Raw genomic sequence first — 23,121 nt, 5'->3', positions numbered from 1 at the left:
CCCCCACACCCTGCGTGATACCTTTTCCATTGGTCTGAAGATGGAGAATGATACTTCTGTAGACCCCCACCCACCCCTAAACGTATCACGTATTTTGTGAATGACCCCTTGAAATTTGGTTATAAAAACTGTTCTTAATAGTTTGATGCTCCGGGTACTCCTCAATAACAGAAAGATTCTTGCAATCGCTCAAGTTTTATAAAGGCACATTATTTAAAAATATTTCTATATTATATAAAAAAAATTATAAAAAAATTATTTGTGGTAAGAATTTTTTCTACAATTTTCCATAATTTTACTTTGTTTAAGTTACATTGCGAGAAAATTTCGATAAAAACAACATGATGCTCAAGAAATTTTTCTTGAGATTATAATATTCTTAGAAAAATGCCTAATTTGTTAATTAATATAATATTTTTTTACATGTTGATTAATCAAATACATTATTGGGGGATTTATCGGCAGTAAAATTCTTTTTTCCCAATACCAGTCCTTTCAATTTTAAAATTTAGGACAATTTAAGCAACATCTATAATTAGTAGATGGATTTAATGAGTTTCTAAAAATGAATCTTATTTAAAAATACAATAATCAGGCATTTGTGGATATAGAAATTTGTTTTTTCGTTATTATTTTCATTTTTTTTTCAAATTTAATAAACAATTTCATTATTGGGGCATTTTTAAACGGAAAAATTCTTTTTTTTCGATTTTCGACGTTTTAATTGGGATCTTCATAATAAATTCAGGGACGTTTATGATTAGTTGATAAATTTTATGATTTTTTAAAACAAATTTAACCAACAAACGCATTATTCTTGAACCGGCGAACGAAAAAATTTGTTTTTTTATGTCAGTCTTTTCAATTGGGAACTTCATGATAATTTCGGTAAAATGAAAATTTAGTTGATACATACTATGATCTTTTAAACACATTTAATAAATATATACATTATTTTGGTATTATCGAATACCAAAAAGTGCCTGATAAATGCATTTTTTATTAAATTCATTTATAATATAAACAATAATAATTTCACGAAGAAATTTCTTCATAATTATATTGTTTTTATCCAAAGTTCTTGCAATATAACCTAAAAACCGTAAACTTATGGAAAATCGTAAAAATCATTTTTTGAACAAATAATTTCTTCATAATAAATTCTCTTGTTTTTATATAAGATTGGAGCATCTTAAACTAATGTTACTCTATAAAACTTAGGGGATTTCAACATAGAAAAAATTGCCACTTTGTTCGTCGTATTTATTTATTGGTAAAAAATTGAAAATCTGATTCAAAATATACAAAAAGATGATTCTAATTTTAAAGTTTATAGGTTATTCACTTCAACATATTATTTGATAGGAAATTTGAAGTAAGTAAATTTTGAATGCCTAGTTCTTGCATGTTTTTTTAAACATCAAATTGTTGTATTTTCTTTATAGATTAATTTGGAAAGAGGCTTGACAAATTTGTAAAGTTATACTTTGAAAATATTCAGGGTTCGATACTTTTTTGGAATGTTTAAATTTTTCAAGATTTAAAATTGACTTTATTGTACATTAAAATAGATACACTTTAAATATGTTCCAGTATTTTATTAATAATTTTTAAGGTTTCATTTCGACGTTCTTAATTATTATATTGTATCACAAATTGAAAAAGTTTTTTCATTTTTGTTGGTTTGAAACTAAAGTTGGTCATTTAAAAGATATCTAAATGATAAATATTTACTCTGAAACGTTCCTATTTTTGGTTAAGAATTCGAATGATTTATTTGGAATGTTTATAAATTTCTACGAGTAACACACCAATTCGACCTCCCAATAATACGACCAGATCAATTTGGCTGAAAGCAGATCTTTCGAAATGAAGTAGGTTATGTGCACCCAATGTTACGGGCACATGTGACGTCGATGGACGGACCAACTCTTGACCACAGTCGGGCCGACTGCATTTTTACGGTCTTTTTGTAAGAATTAACCAGAGTTTATCCGACAGTCTGCTCATCCTCGGGCCAACCCTGTCGGACCGAAGGAACCGAAAGGAGACTCAACAAAGTACCCGTAAAGACCCCTTTGGGTCCCCATTCGGTTTCCACTGCGTGCCGCTAGCATCTAGATAAAATTCTTAAAGTTACCGATGAAATGCTTATTAATTGCTACTAAAAGAAGATGCACTTGAAGGTGCCTTCGCCCCATGTAAATGACTGATATTTTATTTTTTAAAGTTTGCAACGCTGCAAGAAAAAGTATTTATATTATTTTTCTGAATTCAAAAAAAAGCGTCAATTTTGCCTACTTTTGATTTATTTTCTTGCAAGTTGGAATCTGAACTTGTATATTTTCTGTGACGAGTAACTATAAGAACAGCTTATGAGTTTAGGTTAGGCGTGACAGATATCTTCACGGAAAAAATTTGTTCATTAAAATTCACCTAATTAATTCGGCGAATGGAGGACATTGCTGCATTTAGCTCAAGTCCAAAAGTGAACATTCTGATATGTAATAATTGATATGAGGATTGTATTATTTCCATACTAGTATATCATGAAATAACGCCAAGTAATGTAAATTTTTATTAAACTAGAAGGCGATACGCGCGCTTCGCGCGCGGCTCACTACTTTACCTGAATTTCTTTTATTTATAAATGAAGTTTAATATGATATCGCGATATTCATTTTTGTTTTAATAACTTTTATTTATACACGGCTTCGCACGACTACCCTCTCAAGATACAGAATAAATTATTGCGCAACACTAAAAATTTTTACGCAAGTTTATAAAAAACATATGAAATGTCGGTGCGTACCAATTTCCATAGAAATACATGTTAAATGATCTCGACTCGCAAAGAGTCCAAATATCAAGCCATTTCAAGCGCCCCTAGCACTTGGATGCGTGACCATCTACGATGTACGACGGATGAAGGCAGCCAACAAGCGGCCAGTCGTGTATTCGACTAGAACTAGAGCATTTCAGCCCAGTAGACTACTATACATAAGGTCCATCATATATTTTAAGGATTGTGATTTTTCATTTATTTTTAATGGAAATATGCTGAGTGAAAATAATAAAAAGAGTTTATATCAAAAAAATTCAGCCATTCATAATTTAATTTATTGAGCTATGTGACACGAAGTGTGTTAGTAAGAAAACCTTTAAAACAAAAATCCGATTCTTAAAATAGGCAAGGAAAAGTACAAAAGAATATTGTGTCTCTTTCCAGTGTTTTTTTATTTAAGATAATTAGAAATACAATCTGTAGAAACATTGCAGAAAAAGTTTCTTAAAAAGTAATTGTTCCTTTAATCTTTCGTTATATAAATGTTCATTCAGTATGACAAGGTGTAAAATTGTGAAAAAATGAATTAGGTATAATAATCTAGCTTCAAAAAAACTTATTTCAGATCAAAACTGGACAATTAAAATGAAGAAAAGTATACAAAATACGAGATAAAATTGTTAATTTTATACTGACATTATTACATTATTCGTACAGACTCAACTAAACCACTATTGCTCAATAGGCCTATGATACCATAGGTACTCTGAAAACTACTTGAACGAAATAAACGGCAATTTGGTTCTTTATGAATCTTAGATTTTTCAGATTATATCAGTTTACCCTTATTAAATTATTATTTATTATTGTCCAAAAGCATTTATTTATTTTAAAATTAATTAGTACACAGTTGTTATCATGCATGTAAAAAATTTGATTGCAATAATTAATTAAGAATATACTTTATGAAAGAAAGAATTTTTATTTTTGTTCCATTATAAGTAAAAACTTTTGCAATTGTTTGCTTTGCGATTTTTTGCTACCTTAAGCTCAAGTGTATTTGTCTTAGGACAGGGAGTTTCCTTAAAGAAAAATATAATTTCACTTGAAACAGGGAATTTTTTACATGGAATGGGATTTTTAAAAGAATTATTATTCGGATTGAGAAGAAAGGAAATTTAAAAAATCCGTGTTCTTAGTTAGAATTCCTCACAATCTAAAAGTTTCCTCTTCCAAATTTTAGATAAAGAAAGTACTTCCAGTAGTTTTTAGAGTACCTAGAGTTTCCCTGGCCTATTGAGCAATAGCGGCTTAGTTGAGTCTAGACAAATTTGTCAGTATAATATTAACAATTTTATCGCGTATTTTGTATAGTTTTCTCGCTTATAATTATTCAGTTTTGACTTAGAATAGCTTTTTTTGAAGGAATATAATTATCTAACTCATTTTGTAACAATTTTACACCTGTTTATAATGAATGAACACAAATAAAACGTAAGATTGAGAAAATAATTACTTTTTTAACAACTTTTTCCTGTCATGTCTTTACAGATTATACTTTTATTTCTAATTACGGTGAAAATCTTCTAGAGCGCCGATTCTAGGGCTAATGGTGGGTGGAAACTAAGTTATTATAGCTCGCTTTGCTTTTATTCGTGCACGCCTGAGTGCTCGCCTGAGTGACAACCGCAGTCTGCGCGAACCCCGCGCAGCTCCTGTTACACCTACCTGCGACGAGGCGTCAATTCTTGGAAGGACTATAGAAGAGAGGGCTATTGAAGGGTTTCACTGTATCCTAAATAAAAAATACTGAAAAGAGACGCAATATTCTTTCGTATTTTTCCTTGCCTATTTTAAGAATCGTATTTTTAAAAAGATTTCCTTACTAATACACTTCATGTCACATAACTACATAAATTAAATTATGAATCGCTTAAAATTTCGAATATAAACTCTTTTTATTATTTTTTACCTAAAATATTTTCATAAAAAATATATGAAGAATCTCAATCCTTAAAATATATAATATAACTTATGCATAGTAGTCTAATGGGCTAAGCGCTTTAGCCGAATAGCCAACTGGCAGCTTGTTGGCTGCCTTTATCCGTTTACTACACTAACGTGAGCAGGTACAAAGTATACCGTCGTCTATTCAGCGTCGATTAACCGGCTGGCCAGTAAGTCGGCTAATCGATTGGGTCGGTGATTGGGCTACGACACATTCATTCTTAATTGAAAAGCGTGCCTATACCTGAATTTCAGTTTGTGCCCCCCTGAATTTGAGATAGTCTCTACCTGAATTTCAAGTATCTGATTCCTTTCGTTTAATGTTCAGATGTAAGTTTTAATTTCAGATTACCTATGCTTCTTTCTGTTACACCTTAAAATAAGCTGAATTTCCGAAGAAAATAAAGAACTTTTTTCTGTGAAGATGAGATATACACAGTAAAAATAAATATTTAAAGTTATATTCGACTTAGTTTCAGAATTTACTTGAATTAAGGAAGCAACTGAAGTTAAGTGTGTAAATTATCTTTGATAAAGCACTAACTTATCTTATATAAGAAATCAGAATTTTTCTACTAAAATAAAGTAAAGTATGCTTCTAAATTTTAATATGTCGACGTGTCCAAATGACAAGGTTCCATCTCGGCAGAACCAAATAAAAAGGTTTCCTACTTCAGAGGGCGTTGGTGTTCCCAATACTATTTATATGGGATGCTTAAGCTTCTATGTCTCGCCATCCGAGATGGCACCTTTTTATTTCGTCCTACCAAGATATGGCACCCTGACATTTGGGCACGTCGATGTAATTCTGAAAGTAAGTTGAAGGTAAACTGAAATAACCTGTAAAGCTTTCGTTACCACGAATAAAGCAGTAGACTTTCCCGAATTTCCGATTTGTTCTACCTTACATGACGTGACAGAATGCTCAGCTACAGCTCGTGGCCAATCAAGTTAGTCGCGTTCTACTCCAAGTCTACATGTCACGATGGTCAATGCCGGTTAAGATACAATGTTTCAATCATTTGTCGAGTTTTAGTTTCACGGATATAAAAAAGTGTTGCATCCAAATCAGTTCTAGGTGTCAGTCAATATTTGCATTATTGCACTTACCAAAATAATAACATTATAATGAAACTTCTTAATTTGCAACGTAAGCGCCCGAGTTTGAAATATAGGCCCTACTTTGAGACTGTTATGGGCACAAATTTCCAAATAATCCATTTGGGGCGTCAAAATAGAGGCTTCGTTTTTGTTTCTAATTTAAGGCTCCACATTCTACCTTCCTGTACAGAATAACATTATTTGACGAAAACTTAACTAAAGGAGAGGAAAAAGAAGACTTAGTGACATTTCTGTAATGTCTCAAGTTATTTTCCACACGGAAAAAAATCCATTATATTTTGTAGCACTAATCCTATAGTAGATGATACGCTGGGTAGTTTAATAAAAGTTAAAATCGTCTTTATTTTAGATTGGGTTGAACTAGTCTCGAAACTATACTGAACATTTCTATAAAATTCTAACAGATTTTTCGCCGCAAAAAATTAATCTTTTGTATTGTTATATTATTACTATTATACTCTAATATTTGTTGACGTGTTTAAGCACACAACTATTTACTATTACGCAATCACTAGACTATTTATAATCGCACGATATGAAACTTTTTTCGCATTGGGGGTTTAAACCCTATCAGTTTTGCATTCCTAACGCCTAAAGCTTCTCGGCTAGCCTGTAGCTTGAAGTATGAAAACAGCTCTGCAATATAACCTACAGCTGTGCAAGGCCAACTGCAAATTTTTGTGACCCATTCTGTAAAAAATATTGCTGCGCTTATAATAATATATGTATTCAGATTTTAGATTTTAGAAATATTACAAATGATGATTTTATATTTTATGTGTTCAAGGCCATGTGAAGAGAGGGTCACGTGACCAAACCTTGTCCTTATTTTTTCTTTCCGAACTTATGCCTAAAAGAAATGAGGTATCTCTCTGAAAGTTTGGGAAATGAAAGAACAGGTAACAAAGTCCATGTCTCTGCTTTGATCCGGTGGAAATTTTGAGAGAAAAAATGTTTGAAGAAAATACTAGTGGAAAGTAGATCGGTACTTTTCTTTCCGAACTTACATAAACACTGAATGAGATACCAGTGTCTCCAGAACGTGGGATTTTTCGGCCCCCACCACTCTCCCATCTGGGAGCGACACACTCAAACGTAGAGTGTCGGTGACTCGGCTATGTTAAATGCTGCGAAGCCCAGCCTCGTGTAAAGCCGAAAATGCATGAGCAAGAACCCGAGCTCTTCCGAGTTAAATGCTGCGAAGACCAGCCTCGTGTAAAGCTTCCTTAAATTCCTTAAATTTATTCAGGTTTTGAAATCCCGAGTTACCTTATAACAATTAGGCTTATTGCGAAGAGGCAAATAAAATAGACTTTATGTAAATAAGTCTCAAATGTTTCAAATCTAGTGATGCATGCCTTAGTCATATTTTTAGTAAACAATTGATTTTTAACAAATAAAAAACAAATTTTCGACAAAATAGTTAAATTTTCAACCTAAGAAATTACTTTCAAAAATACATTTTTCAACTTAAACATTGTAGTTTATACTGAAGTTTGCAGTTGAAAAAAATAATTTTTAAACTCAAATAAATGCGTATCTTCGACAAAAGAAATAAACCAAAAAAGCTAACAAAGAAGATAAATTTATAACTAAAAAGAAAATTTTTCAAGAAAGAAAGTTTCAACAAAGCTGTTCAATTTTCATCTATAGAAACGAATTTTTAAACAAAAAAAAAAGTATTCAATCTAAAAAGGACAGTTAAATTTTCAGAGAAAAAATGGAATTTTCAACGAAAGAAATTAATTTTAAACTAAAATTATAATGTTTCAACAAAAAATTGAATAGATAAATATTCAGTTAAAAAATAATTATCAAGCCCAAAAAATCAAAGTTTCAACAAAATATTAAAATGTCCAAGCAAAAAATTAAATTTGCAAACAAATGATTTAATTTTCAAACCAATAACTTTCTACCGAAAATAGAAAATCAAAATTTTCAAAATCAATATTAAAAGAACAAAAATCTTTGTTAGCAAAATAGATACATTTTCAATTGCATTATCATCCAATAAAATGAATTCTTGATTAAAATAGATGAATTTTTAGACAAGAAGAATAATTCACCACCAAAAAATAAGATTTTTTGACTGAGAAAGGTCAACTAACTACCGAAACAAATTCAACCAAAAATGATGCAGTTAAATTTTTAGTATAAGAAAATGCTTTTCCAACAACAAAAAAATCGAATTTCCAAACAAACAGTTAAATTATCAACCAAAATAGTTATTTTTAAAAAATTTAATTTTAAAATAGTATAATTTTCGATGGAAGAAATGAATTTTCTACTGAAAAATGTTTTAAACAAAAAAAAAAACAACACACAATCGAATTTACAATAAAATAGTTCAATTTTTAAACATATAGTTGGCTTTTCATAAAAAAATTATTCTTCAACCAAAAATGGAATGGAATGAATTCTAAAATTCTGCGAGAAAATTAAAAAAAATATCACATTTTTTAAATTAATTCGTAATTTTGCCATATCATATAATTTTAGAAAAAATAAGGAATTTAATTCTTATTAAGTCTTCTTGTGAAATTTTGTTGCACCATTTTTTGTTATGTTTATGTTGGTTTGTAAAATTTGCTTTAAAATTGTATTAAGTTTAGGAGACATTCAGAAATTGTGAAACGATTAAAAAATAATTGAAACTTGCAAAAAAATGAGGAAAAATTTGAATAATTTTTAAAGATTAGAAGTTTAGAAGGTGTAAAAATATTAGAAAAAAGAATTATTTTTCTAATAATCGTTTCCAAATTTTTAATAATTTTTATTTACAAAAATGTAGTTTAAAAAAAATTTCAAAAGATTTTGAAACACATCAAACGATTTCCTACAATTGAAAAGAAGAGTGTAGAAGATTTTAAAGCAAAATGTTTCAATTTGAGAAGATTAAAAAGTTTTAAAAAACGTAAATAATCCAGTAAATTCAAGAAATATTTACAAGAGTGGAAGATATTCAAATATAATTTTAAACTTAAACCTTTTAGAAATGTAGATTTTCAAAGAATTCTAAAAAATAAACTTTAGAAGCTTTAAGGTAATTCCGAAAGATTTCAAGGAGATAAAGTTATTTTTCTTAAAATTCCTGTGAGAAATTTAGAAGATTATATAAGTCAAGTTTTTTACATCTTGAATGCTTTTTTAAAATTTTGAGAAAAATGTAGTAAGTTAAAAATATTTTTGTGGAATTTATTTTGTTTTAAATGTATTAGAAATATATAAAAACTTGAAAAAATTTCTCAAAATTTATTAATTATTTGTTGACATCTTTCAAACTTCTAAATGTCCTAAACATCTTTTAAAAAGACTCGAATTTTTCTAATCTTCTTTTAAATACAATAAAATAAAAAAATTTAAAGTCCTCCTGGTTTTTTTTTGATACATCACTTTTCATGTTATTTTAGGCTCTAATCACAATTTTGAGGATTTTAAGAGAAAAAACCAAAAAGTTATTAACTTGACCTGATTCAAAAGACTAATCATTTGACAAAAATGTTCTAAAATTTTCCTTTGAATGTGGTGTGGAAATGAATTTTATATAAAAATGTGTGGAATTCTCTGAACAGAAAACTGGATGAATTTCTGAACTTTCTTATTTTTATTTTTAAATTGTATTTTAATCTGCTTTACGTTTAGTGAAAAATCATATACCGAAAAACGATAAGAAAAATATCTATTTCTTCAACTTCAACTAGAATTTGAAAGGCAATTCTTCATAGTATTTTACTAACTAATGGATATATTTTTATAATTTTATCCCTGAAATCTATTCCCTAAGGTCAAACATGGTACCCAAATATCGTAAAACTTAAAAAATACCAACTATTTACAGAATTTAAAAAAATAAAAATTAATGTGTATCATATTCAAATAAATTTTTGCAATATTGATAAAAGTATTATTATTTTTAATTAAAAAAATTAATGTATAGAGAGTACAGTTTTTATTTGAAATTTCACGACGGTTTTTTGAACCATGTTTGAACCTCGGCCAGAATCAAGGAAAATTGATCTAAAAATATGTTAATTAGTTATTAAAATTAGGAAAATTTCTTATCTATTTAAAGCGTTTTGAATTCTTCGAGATATTGGTAACTCTCTGGAGTTTCAGTATTTTAAAAAACTATGTTTATTCCCCTGAAAACCTTTCGAGATTCTTTTAAAGTTCCTAAAGTTTATCTTGCGTTTCTAAAACACTTCTAAAGTTTACAATTTTTTGAATCTCATCAATTCTGATAAATACTTCCTGAATTCACTTGATTATTTACTTTTTTAAAACTTTTTAATCTTATCAAATCGAAGCATTCTGCTTTAAAATCTTCTACAATCTTCTTTTAAATTTTAGGAAATCGTTCGATGTGTTTAAAAATCTGTTTGAATTTTTTTTATGTACATTTTTTAAAATAAGAAATTATTTGAAACTTTTACACGCTTATTATAAAAATACTTATGTTATTCTAATCTTGTCAGACCTTCCAATCTCTAAACTTTAAAAATTATTAAAATTCTTCCTGATTCTTTTTAAATTCTGCAAAATAAAAAAAAATTCCTTTAAAGTTTTTCAGATGCTATGAGAATATTTGAAATCTTTTACAATGTTTTAAAATGTTTCAAAATAATCTTTTCAAATTAATTATTTGAAATAAAAAATTATGTCTATTATTGCTTTAAAAATCTTTACAAGCTTTAATTATTTTCGAATCGTTTCAAGATTTTTTGATATCTCTTAAACTTACTCAAATTTGAAAGAATTGTGTTCCTTAATTTTTCTAAAGTTAAGTAATATGGAAAAATTACAATATTCTGCTTCAAAATATTTTACGTATTTTTTAAACATTTTAGGAAATAGTAAAAAATGTTTTGTAATTTTTTTCAAATTTTCCGTTATAATTCATTCAAAAACAATTGCGTTTAAAAGCGGTGATTCTACTTGCGAAGAAATATGCTGAAAGTAATTTTACAAAAAATCATTCGAATTTTAATTTTAAAGGCTGATAATTGTACACCATTTTCAGGCGCATCTTTCTTCTTCCACAAGAATTTTTAGGTTTTTCAGTTTTTTAAATCAGTTTATCCTACGTTTCTAAAACTCCTTTGAGGTTTAGATTCTTTTTTAATCTGATCAATTCTACTCAATATTTATTAAATTTATTCGATTATTTACATTTAAAAAAAATGTGTAATGTTATCGAATTAAAAAATGTTGATTTTAAAACCTTTTACACATTTTTTAAACCAAAATACATTTTTTTAATGTGCATCAAATTGCGCAAGAAGGCTTGATAAGAATTAATTTCCTTATTTTTTTCTAAAATTATAGAACATAGCAAAATTGCCTGAACTTTCATTCTCTTGACACCCTGCGAAATTCAGTTTACTTAAAAACTCCTCTAAATAGCCAGTTAGCCACCGAAAACGAATCGTGAAGTCGGGGGGGGGGGGGGGGGGGGGGGGGGGGGGGGCGTCGGGCTCGTGCTCGTGCATTTTCGGCTCTACAGGAGGCTGGCCTATGCAACATGTAGCAGAGCCGACTCACCCAGTGATCCCAGATCTGAAACGAGATGTGGTCCAACCAATCCTATGACAGGGCTACGTCCGTGTGAATATAGTAGGAGACGCTGTAAATGACTGAGTTGCGCGCGCAACCCATTTCTCCTCTTCTGAATTTGAAAACTCGAAGGTGCACGATTGCCGGATGGAGCACTTCGGCGATTCTATTTATATATCTATCTGCTAACTGCTTTGAAATAAATTCAGGAGATTGGGATTTTAACTATTTTGTAAAAAAAATTCTTCTTTTCTATCCAAAGTTCAACTACTTTTTAAAAAATTTTTATTTCTTTTTATTTGAAGGTTCATCTCTTTTGTTGAAAATACATTTTTGAAACTGACAATCAATACCATTTTTGGTTAAGAAATCATGTGTTTTGTTAAAAGCTCGTCCTTCTTTGCAGAAATTAAATTGTTTTATGGAACATTCATACTTTTTGATTAAAAATTACATTTTTCGGTTGAATTATTAACTATAAATATGTTTTGGTTGTAAAGTCGTTCTGTTGTAAATGCAACTATATTGTTAAAAATTAAAATCATAATTTTGGGTGGAAAATTCGATTATTCATTTAAAGTTGAACTACTTAGTAAAATAATTAATTTTTTCTTATTAATGATTCAAAATTATAGTTGAAAAATAAATTATTTGCCTTGAAATTGAGTGAAAAAGCAGCGTTTTTGTAGATAATACTCTTTTTGACTTTAAAATTAAATAATTTCGTTGAAAGTTCATGTGTTCTGTTGGAAATTGACCTTGTGTGGTAGAAATTTAATCTTTTTGGTTGAAAATGTATCATTTTTGTCCAAAAATACAATTTTTTGGTTGAAATATCAACTGTACATTTCCTTGGGTTTAAAAGCCGATTATTTCACTAAGAGTTGAACTACTTTGTAAAAAAATACGTTTTTTTAACAAGGTTTTTTAATTATGATTGAAAATTTAACTATTTGGTTGAAAGTTTTCCTCTTTGATTAAAAACTCATATTTTTCGCTTAAAAAATTCAACTTTTTGTAGAAAAGTCGTCTGTCTGACTTTAAAATAAATTAATTTCGTGGAAAATTGATGTATTTTGTTTAAAATTGGCTTTTATTGTAGATCATTAATTTTCTTGGTCGAAAATTCATCTCATTGGTTGGCAATTTAACAACTTTGTTGAAAATTAATTTTTCCTGTTAAAAATGATTTATCTTCATCTGAAAATGTAACTATTATAGGATTGATTGAAAATTAATCGTATATATTGGTAAAGTTGGAAAATATTTTTTTTACAGAACATTAATCTTCTTGGTCAAAAATTCACCCTTTGCCTTGAAAATTTAACAATTTTGTTGAAAAAATTTTTTTTCTTGTTCAATTAAATTTTGAATCACAGCTTTTATCTGGAAATTGAATCATTCCATTTTTGGTTGAAACTTTATCCTGTACATTGTATTAGTTAAAACACCAATTATTTGATAGAAAATTAATTCATTTGTCTTCGATTATGATTTTTTTTATTGAAAGAATTTAAAAATAAAATATATTAAATTTGATTTACGGTATTAAAATGGAAAAATAATTGATTTTACAAGATGATTTTGAATCCGTTCAAAATTAAAGAATTAATAGATATTAGTTCATAAAATTATTTTCAATTATGACTTAAAATATTATTTCAGTCTAAAAAAATGTATTTTTAACCCTTTCAATTCAAAATTTTTTAATTAAAAAAAGAAATTTACGTTAATTATCAGCAATTTTTGACCGTTCATTTCAAACAATCCATTACAAAGAACTGTTAAAAACTATACAAATTCGAACAGAATGGTTTGAAATATAAAGCCTTGAATTAATTAATTTTTAATCAATCCTAGAATAGTTAAATGTTCAGATAAAAAATAATAATTTTTTACCGAAAAAATAAATTTTTAACAAAGTTGTTAAATTGTCAATCAATAAGATGAATTTTCGACCAAGAAAATTAATGATCTACAAAAAGACCAATTTTAAACAAAATAAATGAATTTTCAACTAAATTATTTAATTTTGAAGTCAAACAGACAAATTTTCTATAAAAAGTTGAATGTTTTAAGCAAAAAATATGATTTTTCAACCAAAATTTTAATTTTCGACCAAATAGTTTAACTTTCTATCAAATTGTTGACTTTTAACGCCCAAAAGATGCATTTTTTACAAAACAGTAAAATTTTGAACAAAAAAGTTAATTTGAAGGCAAATAGTTCAATTTTCAACTATAATTATGAATCCTTAATAAGAAAAAATTAATTTTTTTTACTAATTACTTAAACTTTAAGGGAATAATCGAATTTTCCATCCAAAAATTATGATTTTAATTTTCAACATTATCGTTGCATTTACAACAAAACGAGTTCCTCCAACTCTTTGCAAGGCCACAAACGATCCTTTAATATTTATTGACATTTCTTTAAAAAGTTTAAACTTTTATTTTTCAATATGGGTGAAAAATATTAATCTTAGGGCTGACTTGATCAGCTGTTATACTCGATCCATGGCCTTAAACAAGATTTAAACTCAATCCAAAAACATGTCAAGATATTTTAAAACATTAAAAAAAATTCAATATATATTTTCAGAAATTTAGTAAATTTTAAAGCAATTCCACTAATTTCCGAAGATTTCAAAAGATTTAAGGGACATTAAATAATTCAAGAATATTATTTATATTTCAAAATTACTTCAAAATCTTAAAACTCATTTAAATTCTACGGAGATTCATTAAAAATTCCTCAAAATTACTTAAAATCCTTCAAATTCATTAAAAATATCTTGAAATCTTTTAAATAATTCGAAATCTTTTGAAATTCGATTATAAATTTAAACATTTTTTAAATTAAATAACTCCCGCTAAATCCCTTGAAACTCCTTAAAATCTTTTTAAATATATAACAATATTTTTAATATAAATGAATTAGTATTTTTAATTCCTTTACAGACTTTTTAAATTATATTAAATCGATTGGAATGCCACAAAGTCTTTTAAAATCATTAAAAATCTTTTAAACTCATTAAATGTAATTTAAAGTCTTTAAAATCTCTTTAAAATTCTTGTACCTTTTGGAATTCTTGTGAAATTTTTTTAAATTCTTTATAACTACTTGAACTGTTTTAAAATTAATTTATAAACTTTAATCTTTTTTAATTTAAAAGGATTTTTAAAACCCGTTAAATTATTTTGAAATTCATTAAAATCCTTTAAAACACTTGAACATGTTTTGGAATTACACAATAATACATAAACACTTTTGAAGTTCTTGACATTTTTTTAAATTATTTCAATAATTTGAAATCTTTAAAAACTTGTAGAGCGCAAAGGGAAATTAAAGAATATGTCCGAATATCTGTGAATATTTCGAAATATCTTGGAATATCAAGAATATTTGATATTATAAAAAATATCAAGAATACCAAGAATATTGAAAGAATACGTGTATGGCAATATTTAGTGAATGTATCAGGAAGGTTGAAGTGATCGACCCCTCGGCACATAGAAAGAAATTGGTTTAAGAATATGACATTTTGAAGAAATAATTTTTTATTTTAAGAATATGTTACATTAAAATCTTTGGTATATATTTATAACCATCGGCGATCTTACTAAAAGTAGTTACAAGTAAACTGTAATCAACGTCGACTTTTTGGAGAATAACATACAAATAACACCCATCACTGATCGCATTTATTTGAAGTCAGCAGGGAATACACTTGAAATCGCAGAATTTCTCGAGAGCGAAATATGTTGTTTTTAAAAGGAAATTATACTTTTTTCATGTGTTTAAAATTGTAAGAAAATTGATTGAATTTGGAAAAGATTAATTAGCAATTTAAAAACTATTAGTTTTCATATGATTTGAATTTAACACAAATCATTGAAATTTTAAAGAATTTGATCATAAAAAAGTTTTAATATCACAATTTTTGTTGAATATAAATTTCATCAGTTTAAAATGAATTACGAATTCTTTAAGTTTCAAGGTTCTAAGGTAGAATTTTTTTCATTTTTAATGTTTCGCATTTAAAATTATTATTTAGTTTGAAAGTTTGTTTAGTATAATTCAATTCATTCATTGATTTTATAACAATTCGCCTAATTAGCTTGAAAAGTTCAAATTATAATTATGTTCTGTAATAAAAATGTTTAATTATAGAATTTCATAAGCTTCAACTTTGAAAGATTTAATTTAGTTTTCAATATTAAATTGTCAAAGCTTGATCGTTTTTGAATTTATAATTGTTTAAATTCAAAAGTTTGCAATTTTCAATGATTTAATTTTTAACAATTTTAAGTATAAATTATTTTTAATGATCTAATCTTAAAATATTCAATTTTCAAAGTTTTGCCTTTGCCCTATTTTTTAAATTTTTAATCTGAAATCATTCAATTTCGTGTTTCTTCAATTCAAAATAAAATTGTGTGAAAGGAAAATCTATTTCTTCAGAATCTGTGGTAACTAATTTGGAGTTATTTTTTGTGGTGCAGAAAAAACTCGATACAAAAGATTTTTCCTTTTGCTTGCAGCCACCAGACAAGGGCAAACTTCTTTCCTCTTAAAGCCATTTCAATGTTATTACTTTAATGTTTATTATTTAAAACGAATTAAACTGATGGTTTCACAAGCTGTGGTGATGGAATGTTAGAGGAACCTCAATGTAGGGGCTGCAGCTTATGCAGAAGCAAAATCGAATGAAAATATCTTTGGGAGTGTTTACGTAGGAGCTAGTAGAATAAACAGCGCCAAAGTAGGGACAATACTTCTACTTGGAGCGTCAAAGTAGGGCTTATATTTCGACTCAGGTGTCCTCTCGATATATTACGTAAAGCAATTTGAGGAAGATTTGCCCCCCCCCCCCCTCCATCCTATATATCGTTTTTTCCATGTTTTTACTGTATTTTCTTTCAAGTTAGAAACTCGACTTGTATATTTCCTATAACGAAAAACTATATAAGAACAGCTCAAGACTGTTGGTTAGCCGTGAAAAATTTTTTGTTTTCAGTTAAAATATTACCCTTCATTTCAGTTAGGATAGAGTATTAAGTTAAGGTTACATTAGCTTTCAGTACACATATATTCTTGAGTGAAGAACGTTCCTACCTAAATTTCAGGCTATGCCTCCCTTAAATTAAATTTCAGATCGAATTCTTAATTTCAAATTGCCTATGCTTCTTTTTGTGACACCTTAAAATAAGCTGCATTTTTTACTTAAATCAAGTACTTTTTCCTATGTATATTCAAGTGTGTGTGCCGATGGAAAATTTTGAATAGACAATTGTTCAGCATGTTAAATAGAAGTAAATTTAAAGACATACCGAGAACAGGATCTGGTGCAATTTTTATGCTTAAAATTATGAAAGCTTCAACTGCATTCAAATGAAATATCATAGACAAATTTTGTTGCTATTTTCATTATAGCCATCATTGGTTAAAGCGCACTGTATCTTATAGACATATAGGGGGTCGTTTAAGTAGGATCAAGACATTTTTTTAACTCTGTAAACGATTCTAATGAGTTTGCTTGTTTTATTATTTCAGAATCATTATCGGCTCCCAGCGGTTCTCAAAAAATAAATAGTAAAGAAAAAAAGCCAGTGATAAATCCATATGAACAAGATATGAACATAGTACATATGTATGCTCCCACCAGATGTGACATTACACTTGACGGTAATCCTTACTGCCCTGCTTTTGCAGTACATCCTTATATTGTAGTAGCACGTAATAGCGAACTCCCCGAAAGTGATTGGGGTGTTGCAACATTTCAGAGAGCACCTTTACAGTTGGATCGGATTACCATTAAACCACGTTTAAATCTTGTCCTGATTACACTTCGATATCCTATCATGTTATCAACACAAGTTAAAGATGCTTTAAATTTTGCGAATTACCCACAATTCGTTCAGGATTGCATTCTTGAAATGACGGTCAAGTATATTCGAAAGAAAATTCGTGCGACTCATGCAGTAATTAAATTGAAGAATAGTCAGGAACACAGGCAGTTGGCCCCTGTTGAAATCAAGAATTAGTCGAGAAAACTGTCAAGACCCCTAAAACTAGTGTCATCGTGGATTAGTCAGGGCGATTCAGATGACGCGACTTATCCTAGTTGGGATCTATTTGGGAAATGGTATAAACTGTACAACTTATTTGCTTCAATAAATGAAAACGTGTTTCAGTTTGATTGATGACTTTTTCTTCTTCCTTAACCACATATAAATTAATAATTTTATACTCATTTTTTACGATGAAAGAAAATATTTTCTTTTTTAGAATGAAGCACTGGTAAAAACTTAAGTAATGATTCATTTTATCTCATTATTTTGAAACAAGAAAATAATTTTTCAGGTCAAATAAAAAAGATTATTTTAAGCGTGTAACTACTACGTGGGAACAAGACATCAACGCCAGAAGAAACATCCTCAACATTAGACTAATCTCACAGGGAATACTGAAAATGACGGATATTCCTAATCCCGAGTTACATTCTTACTTTTTTTCTTATTACAATCAACTTGAACAGACCATTCTATTTTTTTAGGTGATCGTTGATTTTCTTTAGTTAATAGTGGATTAAGCCCACTGTGAATACCACTGAATAATAAAAACACACCTTAAACCCTACCCCGTTAGTCGTGTGGAAAATGGCCGATTTATTCTTTTAATATTCATCAAAATTCAGAGAGCACCACCTAAAGACATCTAAACTGCTAAAAAAGCTAAGCCCGAGGCCTAGCGGGTCTTTCAGCCTAGTGAGACCGCTCACATTAAACCCCCGGCTATATGAAAATAATAAGCTCTCCTGGAAGTGATCTTCGACGACAAGAAGATTCAAAATTCTAAGCGTCTCCCTCAAAAACAACAACCCGAGTAAAAATTCTTCGACTTGAGTTCGACTTGGTTATGTCTTGAGTTCATCTCCAAGACATCGATGTCTGGCTGTGTCTCAAAACTGAGTTGAGACATAAGCCTTCGTTTGAATTTTATGGCCACGCCAGATAAAACGGTGTTTACTTGTTTCAAGTCGAGTCTTGTTTTGGTTAAGAGGCCGTTTACTTGTCTCAAGTAAACCTGGCTCAATACGAACATTTTGGGCTCCAAAATAAGTTCAAAATAGATGAATAAAAAATATGTAATGACTTAATTGGTTATTTTTAATTAAAAAATTCAGAATCTGTAGCTCTGAATGAGTATAGCCCTCAAAAATTTTCTTCAAAAAAATAAAAATGGTAACTTTTTAGTAGGATCTCCTAAACCGTTAGAAATACGTAAAAACAAACAATATTCTCGATTACACCGTCAAACTGGCATAATACAATTAAAAATCCGCAAATAAGTTGATTGAATATATACAGCTGCTAATCTGAAAAATTGCACCCGCTCCCAGCGAAATCGCGGTAAAATTTCAGCCACAACCACGTCTCACGACCGTGAGATAGGTGGTTACAGTCTGTAATGGAATCAATACGACGATCCGGCAAAAGATTTGTGCACCCTGAGAACACGGAGTGATCCAAAGACTAGTGCCTTCTGCATTTTTCCCGCAAGTATTTAAGAATATATGTAGTTGGCACGTAGGTGACGATGATAAGGACGATAAGTTACACAGAACATTCCGGGTACAATCGTTATAACTTCCTTATAAGGTCTTTATGCCTCTTTTACTTTTCATTCTCCTTGGCTATGATGTTTTTTTCAGCTGGGGCTAAAAATTCGATTACGAACATGGTTCGCTTCTCGAAGTCAAGAAGAACCATGTCTGGCCTCGAGTGTGCAACAGAAACAATTGTCGAGAATATAAAGTTCCAGTATATGCGGCACTTCCTATTCCCGACAATTGACTCAATTTCCCTAGGAGCATTTAAAGGAGCGATATTAAGGTTAAGGCCGTAAAAGTGACAGAGATTGTAATAAAGCACTCTTTGTGCCGCATTGTGACTTTGGATGTAGGTCGTTCCCGCATGAGTTGGGCAACTGGATAGTATGTGAGTTAAATACTCGGGGTGTGCATGGCACGCCCTGCAGCTATCATTAAGAATGTCTTGGCTCAAAATGTGGCGACGGTATGTTAAGACGGAAATGACACCGCCTTGGCATGCCGAAATGAAACCTTCCGCATCAGACTTTAATCCGGGCGATTCAAGGAAAGCAAACGAGTCCGAGTGTTTCAGCAGCCTCATCCACTGCTTTGTAGAGAAACGCTCCTTTGTCCAGCTCTTCGTGATTCCTGACCATTTTAAGAAGAGGGTCTCTTCCATTTGTGACTCTATGTGCTGTACCCAGAATAATCCTGTTGTGAAGACATTCAAGACTCAATATTCCGCGACCACCTTGACGGCGTGGTCGCGGAACAGAAGACTTAAGATGCATGCTTTGGTCGGAAGACCAAATCTGCCGGATGAGACGTTTGTTTCTGTTTCGGAGAGTATCCTTTATAGATGTCACATCCTTAATGCAACTTTACGGCACGCTCAGATATGTATAAGTCTCTCCAGCGCAAAGGTGCCGTATAGCGCTTCTATCAACGAGCTCAGGATCTTCAGGGATGCTATTAAGTTTTCCTTGCTTTAAATACACATTAGCGCATTGGTCTAACCCAAATTCCATTCCAATTTCCTTAGTATATCGTTCGATAATCCCTAGAGCCAGATGTAGTCGCTCTTTGTTTTTAGCATAGATCTTAAGATCATCCATGTAAAATACACAAGTGACTTTGTACTTTCGAACTTCAGGTTTGATGCAGAAGTACACGTCGAAATGGCGAAGTGCTAGAGATAGTGGCAATAATGTAATGCAAAGGAGGAGTGGGCTCATAGTGTCGCGCTGAAAGACACCTATCTGGAAGGCGACCTTGTTAGTGGTCACAGAATTTTTTCCAGATCAGATAGTAAATCTGGTTTTCCAAAGCGGCATCAATTTCTCTGTGTACCTAACGATTTGCGGATGAACCTTTAAGCTTTCCAAAAGACAGATGATAAGTCTATGGGAGGTCGAATCGGAAGCTTTCCGATAATCAATCCAGGCGATCGATAGCTCACTCTGGTAGAATGCTGCATCTTTGCGTACACATTTATCGATGATCAGGTTCTCCCGACATCCCACTACGCCTTTCTTTGAGCCTCGTTGCTTATACATTTCTTGCCACACAGTTTCAATTGCCCAAACAACCCTATCATTTAGGATAGCTGAGAATATCTTATTTAGTGTGTTCAGACAAGTGATTGGCCTGTAGTTCTGTGGGTCAGCTAAGTTGCCTATTTTCGGCAGGAGTATGGTACGCCCTTCCACCAACGACTCCGGAATCGGCTCTTCTGACTTTAAGTATGAGGTGAAAATATGCGCCAAATGCTGATGGCTTGAAGGAAACTTCTTCCACCAGAAGGTTTTGATACAATCTGGTCCCAGTGCGGAATAGTTCTTCATGCCTCTTAATATTTTTTTCACCCTCTCGGTAGTGATAGGTGGGCATTCATCATCAGGTGTTATGAGGGTATCACACAGCTCCTTAAAACTACTTATATTTTCTGAGTCTTCGTCCAGTGTATGCTGCACTTTGTAGACTTCTCTCCAAAGTACTTCGACCTCCTCTGGTTTGAGCGGGTAGTCGACAGTAACTGGGGGGTCTTGGAAGAGTCGAGATGGGTCAGAGAGAAACTGCTGATTTTCTCTGACCCACCTCTCCCTTCGCTCTAGACTTCTCTTAGCGTCAGATAGTATCCGTATACTCTCAACAATATGCTGCTTGAATGTTAGCAGCTTTGACTTGTTAAGTGTGTGATGACGGGTCCGGAATTCGCGCGCGAACTTTCGAACCTTGGCGGTCAAATTCCTGCCGGGTGTGATGTAATCAATCACACACTGAATGCGGGACGCGTACTGTCTTCTCCAGCCTATCTATATGGCAAGTTCATGCATTCGTCTTTTGTTCATATGATCAACCGTTCGTTTTGTTTTACGGTACGCATCGGCCAAAGCTCTCGCTGAATTATACATACAACAACTGATAGCCCAGAGGTCGGATTCTTCGGGTAAATGTCCACGACGCTCGTCATCAATTTCATTCAGATCTTCAGGCTTGTGCGAAACCTTGGTGTTGATGTTTCTCCGGGTCATAAAGCATGGCTCTTTCTCTATGGGATTCCTGCCCGCGGTTGGTCTTAGTGACGCCTCTCTTTCTCTGCTGCAGGCTTGTTCTAGCTGTGGTAGAGTAGGCGTTCCGCTTACATAGCTCCTTTCTCGGAGTAGTTGGGCATGGTTCCGCAGACGTTGCTGCAAAAAGTGCGATCCATCGCACTGAATCCATTTTCATTGGCTCCCTCATCTCTAGAGTGTTTGGCATTGTTGGCAGACCTATTGTCGGGAGCACTGCACGTTCTGTTGTTTTGAATTGCACTTACTACAACTATGTTTGATGTTGTCATTATTGTTCCCACGAGAAGCTAGGGTAGAGGGTTCGTCCATCTTTGTAGAACCGCGTATGCAAGGATAAGGCTGCGTACACTGAGAGGTCGCCCTGTATCCCAGAGTCACCGTTCTATACACCTCACCCAGGTGCCATTCAGCTTTTGGCACGGTTTTCACTTCTCCGCTTAGGGGTTAATTCCTTCGGGACCACCCTTGGACAATTGTCCGCAACTGCCTATTTATTTTTGTAACCATATTCAGCAGAAATCCTAGGTACAGGGACCCTCTATCCGCAACCCGAGAGCGCGTTCGGTGGCTTTGTCATTGGTGCTTCCGTTTGATTCTAGATTGTATAAAAATATACAAGATTGTTTAATCATTAACAAAGATTAGCTTTTATGACAGTCCGAATGATCCATTTTTTAGGACAGGTATACACTCGATGTTATAAAACGCTCGTGTGGGAGTCATACAAATTTAACTCAATGGATATATTTATGTCTTTAAGGCATAGAAACTTGTCTCCAAGACATAACTTGAAGTCTGGCTCTGTCTCAAAACTGAGACATTCTCAAGTCGACCTTTTCGACTTCAGCATGTCTTGATTGGGGGCAATTTAGGTCGAACTCAAGTCGAAGCATTTTTACTCGGGAATATAATTTCGCTGAGGCGCGTACACCCAAAACGGATGGTGAGTAGCCTTTTAGTAACTTTCAACTTTTTGATTTTTCTCTAACAGTAAAAATTTCATACCTTAAATTTGATAGATTATTTAAGTGCGCTCTTTATTACTTCTGTTTTAGATGAAGCTCTATAAGAACAACTATCGGATGCAGCGTCTCTGGCTGAACAGGTCATTCATTCTTGAGACACCGTTTACAGCAGAGCTCCAGATACATCAAGAGAATCAGCTGTTCCTGAAGCGATTTTCGAATACGAGAAGGCTCGACACTTCAAGTGGGCCTCTCAAAAGAGCAATATATGTTTATTGAAGAGCAGATCATTTACCCCTTTTACATTTTAGACTTTACAATTTTTCTCCTGAAGTGAATATTTCATTCCATAGATTTGACAGATTGTTTAGTTGTTCTCTTTTTCACTTGTTTTTCAGATAAAACCCTAGAGCCGAAGATCTATACCAGGTGTATACATATGAAACCGGTATTTTTTCAAGAAAAAAACACATTTATTTCAAGAGAATGATAACAAATATTTTATTCAAAGTATGCGCC

General features: G+C 31.2%; 2 protein-coding genes across 3 annotated transcripts in view; one reads left to right on the top strand and one right to left on the bottom strand.

The window, feature by feature from the left end:
• The window catches only part of LOC117173267, a 46,855-nt gene extending 29,186 nt beyond the window's left edge, over positions 1-17,669 (top strand). Inside the window, exons 3-4 of one of the 2 annotated variants that reach the window (XM_033361739.1) lie at positions 17,024-17,155; positions 17,254-17,669. In XM_033361739.1, coding sequence (XP_033217630.1) covers positions 17,024-17,155; positions 17,254-17,288 — 167 coding nt within the window. In that variant the 3' untranslated portion in view covers positions 17,289-17,669. Of the gene's footprint in view, positions 1-17,023 lie in introns of both variants that reach the window. The other variant, XM_033361738.1, reaches the window with a different exon arrangement.
• Positions 1-23,121, bottom strand: part of LOC117173266 (protein O-mannosyl-transferase TMTC1-like) — a 1,004,108-nt gene that overhangs the window by 191,972 nt on the left and 789,015 nt on the right. The gene's annotated exons all lie outside the window — the stretch shown is intronic.

The sequence above is a fragment of the Belonocnema kinseyi genome, chromosome 5 (assembly GCF_010883055.1).
Source record: "Belonocnema kinseyi isolate 2016_QV_RU_SX_M_011 chromosome 5, B_treatae_v1, whole genome shotgun sequence".
NCBI lineage: Eukaryota > Metazoa > Arthropoda > Insecta > Hymenoptera > Cynipidae > Belonocnema > Belonocnema kinseyi.
This window is presented reverse-complemented; position numbering and strand designations above follow the sequence as displayed.